Source organism: Mesoplodon mirus (assembly GCF_964341445.2).
Source record: "Mesoplodon mirus genome assembly, chromosome: 11".
Classification (NCBI taxonomy): Eukaryota; Metazoa; Chordata; class Mammalia; order Artiodactyla; family Ziphiidae; genus Mesoplodon; species Mesoplodon mirus.
In genome coordinates, this window is record NC_138987.1 from 35,717,239 (window position 1) to 35,732,993 (window position 15,755).

General features: G+C 60.3%; 1 protein-coding gene across 1 annotated transcript; it reads right to left on the reverse strand.

The window, feature by feature from the left end:
• Positions 1–706: 706 nt before the first annotated feature.
• SOX10 (SRY-box transcription factor 10) lies at positions 707–9,472 on the reverse strand (the record flags this gene model as incomplete). The annotated part of the gene is made up of 3 exons (XM_082635978.1): positions 8,729–9,472; positions 3,818–4,086; positions 707–1,410 (listed from the first exon to the last, which is right to left on the reverse strand). Exons 1-3 carry the CDS (start codon positions 9,160–9,162, stop codon positions 707–709), a joined length of 1,407 nt encoding a protein of 468 aa, XP_082492104.1. The 5' UTR covers positions 9,163–9,472.
• Between the last annotated feature and the right edge of the window lie 6,283 nt (positions 9,473–15,755).

Genomic DNA, 15,755 nt, shown 5'->3' on the forward strand with positions numbered 1-15,755 from the left:
GTGGAGTAGGACCTGGGTCCTCTTCCTCCATTAGACAAAGAATGAGGTTACTGGCATGAAATTGGATCTGGGGGCCTCTGTGCCAATCCCTTCCTGTGTTCAGGAGGGGAGGGGGCACTGAAGGGTTGAGGAGACCTCCCTCTGAGCTCCCCCCCACCCCCTCTCCCTCGAGGCTATTCAGAACTGTCCTCAGCCCCCGAGGGGCAGACGGGGCCTGCTGCAGGCACTGACGCAGGTCTCTGGCTGGCCTTGCTCTTAGGCACATGGCGCAGGTGGCACGGGTTATGTCAGTCCCCTTATTGCCCACGAAAGAGGAAACATGGGCACAGGAGTGGCAAGGCCTCCAATTCCCATCCGACCCTGGATGCTTCCCCTCCTCCCAGAGGAGGGTGAGCGGGGCCTGCTCAGATCCTGGGATCGAGGGTCATTTCTGGGGGGAAGGTGCAGCCCCTCATTTTTCAGTCTGGGGCAACAAGCAACCTCCTTCTCCTCTGCCCAGCCGAGTAGCCCAGGGCTGTGCCTGGGCTGGAGTCTGGATAGGACGGGGTGGGGTCATCAAAGGCAGTGGGCCAGACAGAAGGCCTTCCCTCAGCTGTCAGCCTCTGCAGCTGCCTCCACAGCCGCCACCGGGCCTGAGATGGGCGAGGAACAGGGCGCGAGGGCTGGGGGAAGGGGCAGGGCGAGGGTGGTGGTGACAGGGCCTTCTTTAAGGCCGGGACAGCGTCGTATATACTGGCTGCTCCCAGTGTGTGGGGCTGTGGGACTGGGGCCCTGAGGGGCTGGGGTCAGAGATGGCCGTGTAGAGGGGCCGCTGTGAGGGCCCCATGTAGGAGAAGGCCGAGTAGAGGCCAGAGGTCTGGCCTGAATGGCCATAATAGGGTCCTGAGGGCTGATGGTCAGAGTAGTCAAACTGGGGGCGGGAGATGGAGGGGAAGGCGGAGCCATAGTGGGGCAGACTGAGGGAGGTGTAGGCGATCTGCGAGGTGGACGGCTGGTCAGTGTAGTGCGGGGGCCCCTGGGGCCCCGCGGTCTCCGTCTTCACCTGGGCTTTGGCATCCACACCAGGTGGCGAGACCGTGGGCAGAGCCACACCTGGAGGCTTGGAGATCCAGGCAGAGTGTCCACTGGCCACAGCCAGGGCGCTGCCCAGCCCATAGCCAGCTGCCGAGTAGCTGCCCACATGGCCCGGGTGCCCGTTGGGCGGCAGGTACTGGTCCAACTCAGCCACATCAAAGGTCTCCATGTTGGACATTACCTCGTGGCTGATCTCACCGATGTCCACGTTGCCGAAGTCGATGTGAGGCTTCCCGCCCTCCCCCATGGAGCGCCCATCCCGCTTGGGGTCTGCCTTGCCCGACTGCAGCTCTGTCTTTGGGGTGGTTGGAGGGGTGGGCGGGCCATGGCTCTGGCCTGCGGGGGAGGGAGACAGAGAGAGAGGAAGCAGGAACCGAGGTCAGAGGCTGCTGGATTCTGATGGTTCACTTTCAGACAAGATGCCTCCAGAGGCTGAGGACTGGTCACTGCATGACCCTGTAAGTTTTACATGTTTGGGCAGCCCGAGGTGGCATGTAATTATGTAATGATCTTGGGTTGATCTCCAGTTATTTATGAAGTTCCCCAATCTTAGGAATGAGTCCTGTCTCCTACCAAAATAGGACTCCCACATCACCCACCTCCTGGAGAGGCCTGCTTCATTTTGTGAAGCCCTTCCCATTGGAAAGTTCTTCCTTCCTCACACCAGCTGAAGTCAGCTTCCCTCCCTGCTCCCATTGTTCCTTAACTGTTGAGCCCGATGGGGTCTGGCCTGTAGGTCTGGGCTCGCCTGTTCTCTCTTAAGCACACTCAGCCTCTGCTGGCCTCTCCCTCTGCTGACCTCTCCCCCGCTCATCGCTTTTGCTGGCTTGTCTGGGCCTCCTCCAGCCCTGGGCCCTGAACAGCGACGTGTCACCTCCAACCCCCTCCATCCTCCCAAGGCCACCTCAAGTGTCCCTTATTCAAGGAAACCTTCCCTGTGACCCAGTGCCCCCGACCATGCTCTCAACTCCCATCACACACTGCGCTGTCCCATTGTTCCTCCAGCTTTCTCCCTGCCTGTTCAGGAGAGCAATGAGATAAGTGACCTGCTCTACCCCGTTCCTTTGTCTGTCCATTTGCTCATTCACATATTCATTCAGCAAACACTTAGGGGGCACTGCTAAGTGCCAGGCACTGTGCCAGGCGTAGGGGATACAAACGTAAATCAAATGGGTCCTTGTCTGCACAAGCTCCTAGTCTTGGGGGAGATCCAGGGACCCACACATGGCTAGAGGGCAGCATCCGAAGTGCTGTGATGAGGGGATGTGTGAGGGGCTCAGGGGACCAGCGCAGGAAGCTGCTCACTCTGCCCTGGGGACGTGGGGAAGGTCTCACTGAGGAGTAACTGAGCTGTTGAAGGGGAACAGAAAGCCCAGGCCCACAGTAATACAGTGAACTGGTTGTTCTGTACAAGGTCCAAGGTCTTCTGGTGTGTCTGTGTCCCTGAATCTCCAAAGGAGTGTGAGGGCGGAATGGCTGGACTGAGGATCCCATTGGAGAGAGAACATGTTCATGGTCTCGGGAACCAGACGCTCCTTAAGGGCAGGCCTGTGCCTCCATCAGACCAGAGGCAATGCTGAGTCCTGTGCTGGCCAGAGTGTCTAGACTTTGAGTTTGAATCCTGGCTCTGTCACTTACTGTGTGACCCTGGGCAGACCCCCTATCTTCTCATCAGTTTCCTTATTAGCAAAACAAAGGTGATACCAAGCAGCTCAGACATGGCCTCCTTCTGGAAGCTTTCCTTGACCAGAGTCTGGTGGGTAGCTGGGTGTTTTTGGAGACCGACTGGGTGGACAGGTCGATGACTCCTCCCTAGAGGTCATGCCCGCTCATGGGCTTTGTGTGCACTTGTTTCATCCTGTACTTAATTCAGTTGTTTTCATCCCTCTAGAGTGGGCTCCTGAGGCCAGGGACCATGGCTTCTCGTTTGTGTGCCTGGTGTCTGCTTCCAGGTCTGGCACAAAGGAGTACTCGGAGCGTGTCTTCTGAAGGCAGAGCTCTGCTCACTGAGACTTGCCAACGTGCCTGACCCCAAGCACGGTGTTCTGTATGCTATGAACACAAGTGAGGCAGCTGTGGTGCCAGCAGAGGCCCTGGAGCCAAACCACCTGGGCTTAGACCTCAGCTGTATGGCAAGTTACTCTCAGTTTTCTGTAGAGTTTTCTCTCTGTAAAATGAGAGTAATTTGCCACAGCTGAGTTCTGACCCCGGGCAGTGTGACTGCCTCATCACAGTTTAGAGTGGTTGAATGTGTGCCTGGCACACAGTAGGTACTCAATAAATGTTAGCTGTTATTATCATTAATGAGAAGGAAACAGGATAGATACCCTGTGTCTGGCTCATCCATGGCACGTGCTCAATGTCACATGCCGTGTCTCCCCCATCAGACTGGGAGGTGGGAAAGCGGCAGTGATCTCCCCTTCATCTGCTCTCCCATTTCTCAGAATCGTCCTGTCCCACTTTCCTTTGGTGTAACTCCCCCACTGGCCTCCATGGCCTCCTTAACTGGTCTCTTCACCCCAAAGCAGTGCCCCTTCTATCAGTCCTGGTCAGAGCCCTCTTGCCCAGCCGCCTCCCCTGACACCTGAGTCCCCACTGAGCTCCCTCTGGGCCCCTGCACCCCAGCTGGGCAACCACCCAGCCCGGCCAGCCCTTCCCAGAGCCTCGGGTCTCAAACCATCCAGCCTTTGCCTCTCCCCACCACCCAGCCTCCCCCAACCCAAGCTCCCAGCTCCGTGCTCACCCGAGGGGTGCTCAGGGTTTCCATCTGACATCGGGGAGCCCTCGCCCGGGTGCCGGTGGTCCAGGTGGGCGCTCTTGTAGTGGGCCTGGATGGCTGCAGCACTGCCCTGCTCGGCCTCCCCGCCCGGGCACTCTGACTCTCCCTGGGCTGCCTTCCCATTCTTCCGCCTCCGCGGCTGGTACTTGTAATCTGGGTGATCCTTCTTGTGCTGCATCCGGAGCCGCTCGGCCTCCTCAATGAAGGGGCGCTTGTCACTCTCGTTCAGCAGCCTGGGGTGGTTGGGGGAGGCAGCAGAGGGGGAGACATCATGAGTGTCTGCCCTGGAAGAAATGAGGCCCCGGGATGGGGAGCCCAGCGGGCCGGGGGCTGTGCCGTTTGATTTATGGACTGGAGGATGTGAGCCCAAGGCACCACAGCCTCAGAGGGCAGTGGTCTCTGCCCCAAATCTCTCGGGGGCTGGAGTCTGAGAGAGGAATCAGCTTGCTGCTCCTGGCAGCCCCTGAGGATGGAGTTAGAATAGAGCTTACAAGAGGCATAGAGCTTCCTTCAGTTCAAGGAAGGGAAAATCTTTCTCATCGTCAAAGCTGTCTGCTTTGACAGTGGAGCTGGCTGCCTTGTTAGGGGGTGAGCTCCCTGGGACTGGAGGTGTGCAAACAGAAGCAGCATGGTGAGGGGGAAGAGCCCAGTGTCTGCTACTTACTAGCTGTGTGACCGTGGGCAAGTCACTTCTCTGAGCCTTAGTTTCTTCACCTATAAAACGGGGATGATAATACCTACTTTACCAGGTGTGGGATTGGCCAAGATAATGGCTGTGAAGCACTGTGCACCAGACCTGGGGATGGGGGACTGGCACCTTGAGAAACAGGTGCAGTTCTAATGCTGCTTGTGTGGTGGGTGGACAGGAGGACCTGGCGTGGAACCCCTCAACTCTAGAATCCGGAGTTTTGTGAATCCCAGTGTGGTGGGGCCTAGGGGGCAGGATATGAGTGTCCCTTACTATGTAGGGGCCACTGCCTCCTGGGGGAGATCAGATCTCCTTGTCCAGGGGGGTGACAGAGGGTAAAGGAAGCTAGACTCTCTTCTGAGACCCTGGACAGGGGCAGACAGACCTTCTCCCCAGTCCAAGCCCAGCCAATGGAAGGCAGCCCCTGAAGACAGTACCCCTGCCCACTTCAAGCAGCGGTACTCCAGCCTCAGGCCAGGGCTGGGGTGGGGGGAGTTCAGGGCTTGGCTGCTCCAGGGTGAGGAGGGCAGGATGGGGTACCTCAAAGAGGGGCTCAGGGGAAGGAACACAGACTGACTCCGAGACATAAGGGACTCTGTGGGAGCAGCTCTGTCCTTTGGCCCAAAGGGCCTCTCTCTCCAGCTGCCCGCCCCCCCCGCCCCCCGCAGTGGGCGCCCTCTTCACCCAGTCAGCAGAAGGCTGAGCCCTCCCTGCCCAGGATGGGAGGGGGTGGTCATACCAGGCACCTCCTAGCGGGCAGCGGCATTCCTCTGCAGCTTAGCCTCTCCTGGCTGCCCTCCCCCTAGGCCACCCGGCCCAGCCCTAGTGCAACTTTCACTTTCCAAGGGTCCCTCTAGCTGAGTGATGGGATGGAGACCCCAGACCAAGGCCTCAGGAGTGAGGGAGTGGGATGCAGCCTTTTTCACCCCAGCTGTGCCCACTCCCCCACCCCAGCCAGCCCAGGGGAGTAGGTGGGGCAGGCCCAATGGTGTGTGTGTGGTGAGGGGAGAAGAAGCTGCATGTGAGGGCGCCTCAGCCAGCTGTGGCCCCGGCACAGAGGCTCCCAGGATGTCTGGGGACACTGCACTCCCTCTCCCACCCCAAACTTTCCCTGTGCCCTCTGTTCAGCTGGCAACCGGATGTGAATCAGCAAGAAAATGGCAGGGGGCATGGAGCCAGGGCACAGGCCAGAAGAGAGGGAAGATTCCAACACTGCATCCCATTGGCACCTCCCATGCTAGTTCCCAGCAGTACCCTAACCTCGATAGAAATCTAACCCGGGGGCGGGGTGGGGGGATGGCCAGCTTTAGCCCAACGCTAAAGGTTGAGGCTAAAGGTGAGGTTACTCACCCCCAAACCACCCAGCCGCACCCAGACCTTCAATCTTGGCTCTGTTCAGGCTCTCTCCTGACCCCCAACCCGCCCTGCCCCACCACGTAAATCCAATCCCAAACTTAATCTTGACTCCAGCGCCAGCCCTCAGTCACCACAGCTCTAACTACAAACCTCATACTCATCTGCACTTCACTTCATCTCTGGGTCTCCAAGGTCTGGAATAGGGATGGGGAGGGGGTAGGCTGGTTCCCCACCCAAACTGGAACCCCATCTGGGGGGCTTCCACGGTGGGGCACTGGCTGCCACTTCACCTGCTTCTGTCAGGGAAGGGACCTGGGAGTCGGGAGAGGCTCCAGCCTACTGTAATTATTCTCTCCAGGCAGGTCAACCTATATACCCCCAGCACCACGTGAACAACATCTAACAGTCCTTTCCCAGGCGGGCACCGAAGGTTAGCGTGACTGTCGGCGCTCCCCCAGCCATTTAGGAGCCAGGACCTGGACGCTGGTGTGTCTGACCCCAACCCCCTTCCAGCACCCGACACAGTCTGTATGCATGTCTTTCTCTTCTCAGGTATAGGGCCCCTGATTTCCAGTTCTGCCCAGATAACCATACCCCTTCCTGACAGCCTGGGAGTCATGAGCCTGGGCCGGGGGCGGGGGGATTTCAGGAGGAGCCCCTGGAGAGACTGGCCAGCCCAGCGCATATACAGATGTTTCCTGGGGCCCCCACCCAGGATCTAGGTAGCCCGCCCCCTGTTGGCGCAGCCTTTGATCCTTGCCATTGTCTGGGGTTGGGTCCTGAGTAAGCAGTGCCTGCTTTCCTGATTGCCCCACCCCAGGTTGGCCCCTGGGGGGCACCCTGGGCCCCTGTGCGCACAGCTTGAGTGGCGGCCAGGAACAAGTCCTTCTGAGGGAGCCCATGCCTGGAGTTCTGGGCTAAGGGAACAGGGACAGACAGGGACAATGGAGGGTCCAATTTTAAATCCTTGGCAATGGCATGGGGGAGAAGCAGGGTGTCCATCCCTGCTCTGATGCCCTCACTGGGCTCACACTGTGGTCTGCTTGTGGTCCCCAGGGCCTGTTTTGTCTGCCTGTCTCCCTCCTGGTTGTCTGTCTCTCACTTGCTCTTCTCTGTCCCACGGCACCAAGGGTACTGGCCTGGCTGAGCCCTGCCACAGTGTGGATGGACCTTGGGCAGAGGAGCTAGGTTTGACCTCTGCTCCTGGGCAGAGTTAGACCCTCTGAGTCCATGCAGCAGGTTGGCCACTGAGCCCAGCGCCTGCTGGGGTGAGCAGAGTGCTGAGAGCAGGACGGGAAGGAGCACCAGGCCTTTAGCAAACACATGGCCAAGGACAGGGCCAGGGGGCTGGATGGGAATTCCTCTAGGTCTCTTGGGGGCCCTCCCGCTCCTTCCACCACCTTAAGCCTTTGGCCTTCTCGGCCAATCTGCACTGTGCTGGGGCCGGCAAGGGGAGGGCAGCAGCAGGAGGGTGGCAGGCCCCTCTGACAAAGCCCAAACTTTCTGCAGCTCAGATGTTCCTCGCTCCTGCTCTCCTCTGCCCTCACCCTCACCACCTCCTGACCGTGTCTTAGAGTGGAGGCGTGACCCACTTCTGTCACCAAGGATGGTGTGTGGGAAGACCATGGCCGAAGAGTCAGGAGACCTCGGTTCTGGCCCTGGCTCTGCCACAAGCCGTTACATGGCCTTGGTGGTCCCTTTGCCTCTCTGGCCTATCTCTTGGGCAGTCCAGTGGGGAATCAGGTGACCTCTGCAGACGCACATCTTCTGGAGCCCCTGCTCTCGTTCTGAGCTGCCCAGGACTTCTTGGGGGGCGGGGTTGCCCTGGTCAACAACATATTCCCAAGGGGCCAGCCTAAGCCCCAGACCTGAGGTGAGGCCGACTTCCTCCTCGAGGGATGTTTTCCCCAGAGGCTTGGGCTGCTTCCAGAGAACCTGGGACTCTGAGGGACCCTGGGTAGGCAAGGCACCAACGTTTCCTCCTGGCCAGGGCTCTCAGGTCTAGGGCTGGAGGGGTAGGAGGTTACTCACTTCTGGGTGGGGCCCTGGAAAAGAAGATGGCGCCTGGACTGGGAGAGGGAGGGAGGGGAAGAGACGGGCCTGGCAGCTCTGGGGCCGGGTGGGAGGGGGAGGCTTCTTTCCATGTGTCCCCTTCCCTGGGGGAAGAAGAAGCCCCCGGCCTGAAGGAAAGGTGGTCAGAAGGGCACAGAGAAGGCAGCTGGGGTAGGACAAGATCCTGCAGTGGCCGATTTGTCCTCAGCAGTTCTCCATCCCTCACCCTTTTAAAGACCCGGATCTGAATTCCTTGTCTGCACCCCCCCCCACCATGTCACTACCCCAGCCCTCCACGTGGCTGCCTCAGTTTCCCTGCCTCTCCAGCCTGGCCTTCAGTTCTTTCCCAAGCGTTTCCCCCGAATCCCCCTGACCGGCGGCAGTGGCACCCTTGAGTGGCTTGCCTGTGGATAGGGGTTAGTGGAGCCCTGTGGTGTGGAGTCCTCCACCAGCCTTCCCTCCCTTCCGCCTTCACTCTGGCCCCAAGAAACCCAGGCCCGAGCGCCTGCCACCGACAGAATTCCAACCGCGAGGGGGCGCCTTCCAGCCCGCTGCCCCGGCTGGGGAGCCGGGCCTAGGCCGCTGGAGATCCGAGCGAGCGCAACCACAAAGGGGTACTGGGGGAAGGGCGGGTCCGATGCACCCCGCTGGCTTTCCAGTCCCACCATCAAGGCGGTGGCTGCCCCAGGAGAAAGGCTCAGGCAGTGCCCGTCCAGCCCGAATCCACCCGCAGGTAGAGGGCCCGCGGGAGCTCCCCGGAGGCGGGTCGGGGCGCTCACCTCCAGAGCTTGCCCAGCGTCTTGCTGAGCTCGGCGTTATGCAGGTGCGGGTACTGGTCCGCCAGCTTCCTGCGCGCTGCCTGCGCCCACACCATGAAGGCGTTCATGGGCCGCTTGACGTGCGGTTTGCTCTTGCTGGCGCCGTTGACGCGCACGGGCATGGGCACCAGCGTCCAGTCGTAGCCGCTGAGCACCTGGCTGACGGCCTCGCGGATGCACACGGGGAACTTGTCATCGTCCGCCTCGCCGTCCTGCTGCTCCTTCTTGACCTTGCCCAGCTCGCCGGGCCCCGGGCTGGCTCGCAGGCCCGCTCCGCCGCCTCCACCGCCGCCGTCGGGCCCCAGAGAGGGCGCGCTCCCCGGGGACAGGCAGCGCGGCTCCTCGGAGCCCACGGGGCTCAGCTCCACCTCGGACAGGTCCTGCTCCTCCGCCATGTCGCCCCCGGCCGCCGCCGCTTCGGCCGCCTCCCCGGGGCCCGCCGCCGGGGTCCTCGCGAAGAGTCCAACGCCCACCTGGACGGGAAGACGGGTGCGATGGGAGGCGTGTGCGCAGCCCCGACGGCGGCGCGGCGCGGCGCGGGACGCGACGCAGGCACAGCCCCGAGGTGGCGTCTGTCCGGCTCCCCCTAAACCCACCGCAGACCCTGGGCCCCGCGCACATGCCAGACCCTGGCTCGGCCGGCCTCCTAGCTCCCGCCTCCGTGTCTTCCCGCCACCTGGTCCCAACCGTCTCTTGGTGTGGGTGGGTTTGGGTTTTTTTTTTTTTAAACCTCCTCTTGGGTGGAGGTTTGTTGATGGAAAGGAAGAAAAACGGACTCTTTATTCTGCTCTAATCCTGGCTCCTGGAATTTCCCACCTTTTCTCTCACCTTTCCTTCCCTTCCGCCTGCCCCGACGGTGCCTGGAGGAGCTGGGTGGGGGGCAGATGCGGGTGTCAGCCTCTCGCCACCCCATGCCCCACCGCAGGGTCCCAGGCCTGGGCCCCGGAAGGGAGGAGCGGGCTGCGCACTCACTCACCTCGGACCTCTCCTCCAGTCTGGGACTCGTCCTTAGGAAGTGGAAAACCGTGTCCCAAGGTGTGCGGTCCAGCTCGGGGCTGGGTGGGGGACGCTGGTGGGCTGGGAGGGAGGGGCTGGGGGCCCTGAGCTTCAGGCCACGGCCTTGTCAGGACGGAGCCTGAATCCTCACCACCAACCACCCTGGCCGGACAGCCTGAGACTGACTGAGCGCTGAGCTGCTGCCGAGGGCTGGGGAAGGAAGGAGGGGGAGAGGGGGAGGGGGAGGGGAGGGAGGGAAGGGCAGAAGGTGGAGCCTCCAGCGCTTTCCTTCATCCCCAACACTCAGGGCTCCTCCGCCAGCCCCCCCCCCCCACGCCCGCTCCCTGCGCTGCTGCCCCAGGCCCATCCTGGGAGGTGTAGGAGTGGGGTGGTCAGGCCGGGAAAGCCAATGGACGCAGGTGGGCAGGGTCACAATCTGTAGCTTGAAGGAAAATTGGGCTCAACTGGGACCCCCCACCTCTCCCTCAGGTGGAGGGATGGGCAGTTGGCAGAGCACTGGGGAGGAATGAGGAGAAGGCAGGTGAAGCCTCTGTCACATGTGGGGCACTGGCCTGTGTCGCTTCACTTAAGACCTCTCGTTGAGTGCCAGCCTGTCTCACCCCACCTCCTGCCCGCACCGGGGCTGCCCTCTCTTTCTCACCTTAAACAGAAAGAGAGGAAGATTGCAGGTCCATACCTGGTGAGGCGGGGAGAAACTGCACACCCCCTGCCCAGTGCAGATGCCCCAGCTTGACCCCTGGTCCCCTCTCACTGGACACCCAGCACCGCAAGGGCTGGGCTGGCTCAAGGTAGAGAGACAGGACTAACGTGCAGGAGGCTGGGCGTGAGCTGGGCGGGGGTACTCTCCGAGTAGGTCTGAAAGGCTCTGGGGCCCCACTTCCTGGCACCCAACTCCCTCCACCCTGGTAGGGTGAGTCCCAATCCTGGTTATCATGATGTCCCCCCCACAACCCTGAGAAAGAGGGGGGAGTTGCCCTGCCTCTCTCTTCCTCCTCTCTGCTCACTTCTCCCCTCAACCCCCTCCCCAGCAGGGTGAGCCCTCCATTTTTCTGTCCTGCTCATCATCTAAGGCTTTCTCAGGCCTCTCCTCCAAAGATTGCAGCCCCTCTCTCTTCTCAAAAGGTGGGTGTCGAGGCAGAGGTGAGGGTGTGTGTGGAGGACAGATGGAGCCTGGGCCGCACTGGCGCCCATGGATGGTTCTGAGCTTCTCAGCAGCTGGGCGAGGCCCCAGGCCCACCCCAGGGGAGTCCTGTCTAGAGTGGGGCTGGGAAGGGGGCCTAGGCAAGGCCTCATGCTTGGGAAAGGCCAAGGGGGTGGAGGGGTGGGTAGTGGGACACAATGAGGTAGTCACACGAGGCGAAGGCATGTTGGGGGTGGGAGGAGCGGACACTGGAACACACACACACACACACACACACGCTCGCACACACACAACCAGCCAGACAATCGGGCCAGTGTGTCTGGGCCCTCGGAGCCCAGTGAATTAGGAGTTTGATAAGGGTTTTCTCTTTCTGTCGCTCGCCGGCCTTGGACAATCTCCCCCCAGTTTTCCTCGACGCCACCCCCGGCGCTGCCAACCCTCCTCCCTCCCCGTCCCCCCCCCCCCCCCCCCCCGCCTCCCTTCTCTTCCCTGTGCCCAGACTGTTGTTCGGGGCCTTGAAACAGTGAGCTGTCTTTGTTCGAAATACAGGTGAACGGCAATCATGTGATTAACACACACACACATAAAAAGCTTTTTAACAGCGCCCGCCTGGCCTCAGAACCGCCCAGAGAGGAGCCGCCCTGGATGGACAGAGGGACAGAGGGACGAGCCTCCAGCCGGTCGTGTCTGGCTACCCTCAGCAGTCTCCGACACCCGCTGCTGCCCGCCCGCTGCCCGCCTGCCTGGCATCTCTCGATCCCGGTGGGTCCCCGCTCATCCTTCCACCCCTCGGTTCCTCCTCTCAAGGAGGTGTGGTGCCTGTGGCGTCTGTGACTTGGCCTGAGACCCCCTGGGGCAGGGAGGGGTGGCTGTGGAGGGTAGGAAGCCAGGTGTGGGGTCCCACAGCTCCCCTTTCGACTCCCCGCCTCCTCCCCTACCCTCCTTGGCCCAGCTGTGCCAGGATGGGGGTGGGGGTGGCAGTGGGTGCTCTGGGTCTGCAGAAAAGCCACACTGGACAGAAGGGGCCTCTCTCTTCCCTTCCCTCTGTCTCTGTCTCTCTGTCCCTCTCTTCCTGTTTCCACAGTGCTGTGTGGGCTCTCTGCTGAGAGGTGCTAGATGAGGCAGGTGGGCCTGCAGGGGGGCAGGGGTACAGGGCCGTGAGATGCCCAAGGCTGTGCGTGGGTGGGGTACCCCATGCTGTGAACACACTGCCCACCATGCGGGCAACTCTGATCCCCTCCATCTGTTGCAGGCCCCTGGGGCCCAGCTTTCTCCAGCAGGGGAGGGTGAAGGATCCATATTCATCCCTGGAGAGCAGGGAGTTTGGAGAGGGGGAGGGCTCCTGGATGAGGACACTGGTGCCTCTGCCCTTGACAGAACAACCTGCTGGCCAGCGCCCGCTTCTGCTCCCTTCTCTGCTCGGGGTGGGAGGGGTCCTTTTCCCCCTCATTCCTGACCCTTCCCCAAGGATGCTGGTGACCCCCTTGCCACACCCCGAATCCCACTTGCCCATTCCGGGTGAGGTGTGATGCCTGGTGGACTCTCTGGCCTGTTCTCTCTCCCCAGCAGGGAGGGCCCAACATGAGAGTATAATGGTGAGGTTCAGGCTTCCTTCCCTGGGCAGAGGCCTTTCAGGAGTATCAGGGCTTTTCTGCGATCCAGCCTGGGCTCTGTGAAGCTGGTCCCAGATTTACTCCTCAGATGGGCCCCTGAGAGGAGGAGAGCAAATGAAATTCTGTCAATCAAACGTAAAGCCCAAAGCCCGCTGATGCCCCTGCCTGGTGGAGCTGCTTCGGGTTCCCCGTGACCCTTAACCCCTTAGCTCCCCGAGTCCTCTTCTTGGGGCACTGGTCCTGCTTTGTGGAAGGCCCACCCTTGGCTCCCCGTCCTGGGTCCCAGTCGCTCATCTGTCCCCTGGGGTGATGATCATCTCGCCTGGCCTGCCTCTCAGAACACCCCAAGGTGAGATGGGGAAATCTCCTGTTAAGCTGAGCCACGGCTGAGCAGGGAAGGCACTTTCCCACCTCTAGGCACCTCGGGGGTGAGACCTGCGTGGGCCAGGCTGTCCTCTCACTCATTCCTCAGGCCTGGGCCCTGCTCCCCGTTTCTGACCAGCTCCCAGCAGTCGCCTTGAGTACCGCTTCTAAATCTTGCTCCACGTTAGGGTCACTGTGGAGTCTTAAAGAAACATTGAAGCCTGGATCCCCTGCAGACTGGCTAATTCTGAATTTCTGGGCATGGGGTCCAGACATGTTTCCTTTTTGAAGCTCTCTGGGAGGCCTTGCTTTCCCTCACTGGGGTCTCTGGAGCCCCGAGGCGGCGGTGACCCTCTGCAGGACCCAAAATCTCCAGGGAGAGGGGAGGGTGCTGGGCTCTGGACCCCAGAGCTGGAGGCCAGAACTGCAATGATCCTGGGGTATGCAGGGAATTGTGGGGTGTGGCAGGGGAGGGGCTGTGCATTGGAAAGGGGGAGGGCTGAGGGGCACAGGTCAGGGCCAAGGGTACACTACTGACTGAGACAAATCTTAGTCTGGGTGAGTGTATGGTCGGGGTGGGGGCGTGGTGGGAGCTCCTCCACCTCTGGACAGGTGTGTTCTTCTGGGTTCGGGTGCAGTGGAAAGAGCACTGGTCTTGGAGTCAGGAAATCCTGCCATTCGTATCCGTATGGCCTTGGGTGGATTATGCTGTTAATCTCTCAGTACTTGGTTTTTGCATGTATAAAATGTTGATGATTTTATATATCACCGTATCCCAAGTGGCTGGGAGAATTAAATAAGAATACACAGGGAATTCCCTGGTGGTCCAGTGGTTAGGACTCGGCCCTTTCACTACTGGGGCCTGGCTTTGATCCCTGTTTGGGGAACTAAGTTCCCACCCCATGCAGCGAGGTGAAATTAAAAAACAAAAACAAAAACACACACACACACATACACATTTGGTGTGGAGTAAGTGCTCAATAAATGGTAGTTAGAAAATGTAGTTTAGGGGCTGGTAGGTGGGGAATGCTGACTTCAGTTCAAGTGCACAGGTGTTCACAGAGCAGCCACCATGGATTCGCCTCAGGAGTTTGTAACCTGCCTGTTGAATCCCAGCATCAGACCAGGGCGGTGTGTGATAACCTCCTCATGGCTAGGCCTCTCCTGCTGTGCCCCTCAACAGCGAAGGCCCACACTTCTACAGCCCCACTGTGGGCCGGCCCAGCTCCGGGCCCCTCTGTCCCTGGAGTCTCAACAACTCTCTGAGTAGGTGCTGTCATTATTCTCCTTCTAGGAAGGAAACTGAGGCACAGAGACATTCAGTGATGAGCCCGGGCTCACCCAGCTAATGATGGGAGGGCGCGGCCTGGTGCCCGCAGTTTCCCTCGCAGCCCAGCCTCTTATCATGCTGCTCTACTGCCTCTGGACCCCAGGCACGGCCTCCCCCCGCCCCCCAGGCCTTTGCACTTGCTCTGTGTTTCCCCTCCCCCTCATCGCTGCTTGCAGCCCAGCTCAGAGGCCCTCTCTTTGGGGACACCCTGGTTGGAATTCTTTTCCTGTATTACTTTCCCGTGGAGGAGAGGATGATGGCTTCAGAGCTGCCTCACCTCCTCACTGCGCTGCCCAGCCCGGCATCCAGGCCCGTCTCCGCTTCCTCCTGGGAGCTCCCCCGAGGGCAGGGCCACGCCTTCCTCTTGGTCTCGGCCTCTCGAGGCCCCAGCACAACCTCAGGGAGTCTTTCCTGAGTGGAGTTGCCATCAGAGTTCCAAGGGGAGAAAGATCAGGAAGGCTGGGATGGGCAGGAGTGGCTTCCTGGAGGTGGAGGGTCTGAGTGCTGGGTGCGGGGGGGAGAGGAGGGGGCACGACAGCATTCCAGGCCTGTCCCGACAAGCGCTCTCACCCGTCCCTGTTTCTGGTCCAAGCTGAGGGTTGAGGACCTGCGCCAGGAAGGCAGCTCCTGGGGCCTGCGTCTTCCTTCCCCTCCCAACCGCACCCACTCCGGGAACAAGGAAGCCGGGGCCAGTGCCCAGCGCTGCCTCGGGGCAGTTGGCCTCTGCCCTCTTCTTAGAAGCCCTGAGCTGAGACTGCTCGTTCCTGTCATCTGAACCCAGCTGCCGGAAGGCCCTTCCTGGTGTCTCCCCAAACCTCTCACGCTGCAGTGAACTTTTGTGAATGTACCCTCTGTGCAGGGCACTGGGCCAGGAGCTGGGGTAGGGAGGTGGTGGAGGCCAGACCTTGCTTTGAGGAGCTCAGAGTTTGATGAGAGAGACCTGCATGGAAACCCGGAACCCTGGCACGGCCGAGGTCCTCCATGGCCAAACGGGGGTGAGGGAGGTCAAGTCCCAGCTGGGCTGTGGGGGTCCTGTGTTGCCTCTGTTGCCTTCTTCCCTCTCTAGGCCTCAGTTTCCCAATCTATAACATGAGAGGCAGGCTAGGTTATCTCCGAGGGCATTTCCAGATTCAATAGCCTGTGAATTTTATTTCAAAACAAGAGGCCAATGCCTGACCCAGGGTTTCCAAGGTGCTGCCTCAGGGCCCTCGGTGTTCCTTAGACATTGATCAGCATCTCTTGAAGAGACAGTTTTGTAGTCTAGTAAGTTTGGGAAACACTGCTTTCCACTTTTTATTTTTAAAGATGCAGGGCCTTTGAGGGTGTTAAAAGTTCTAACTGCTGCAGTTAAGAAATAGATCTTTGTTTGTTTAACATTTATTTTTGGCTGTATCGCGTCTTCGTTGCTGCGTGCGGGTTTTCTCTAGTTGCGGCGAGCGGGGACTAGTCTTCGTTGCGGTGCGTGGACTTCTCATCGTGGTGGCTTCTCTTGTGGCGCACGGGCTTAGTTGCTCCGCGGCACGT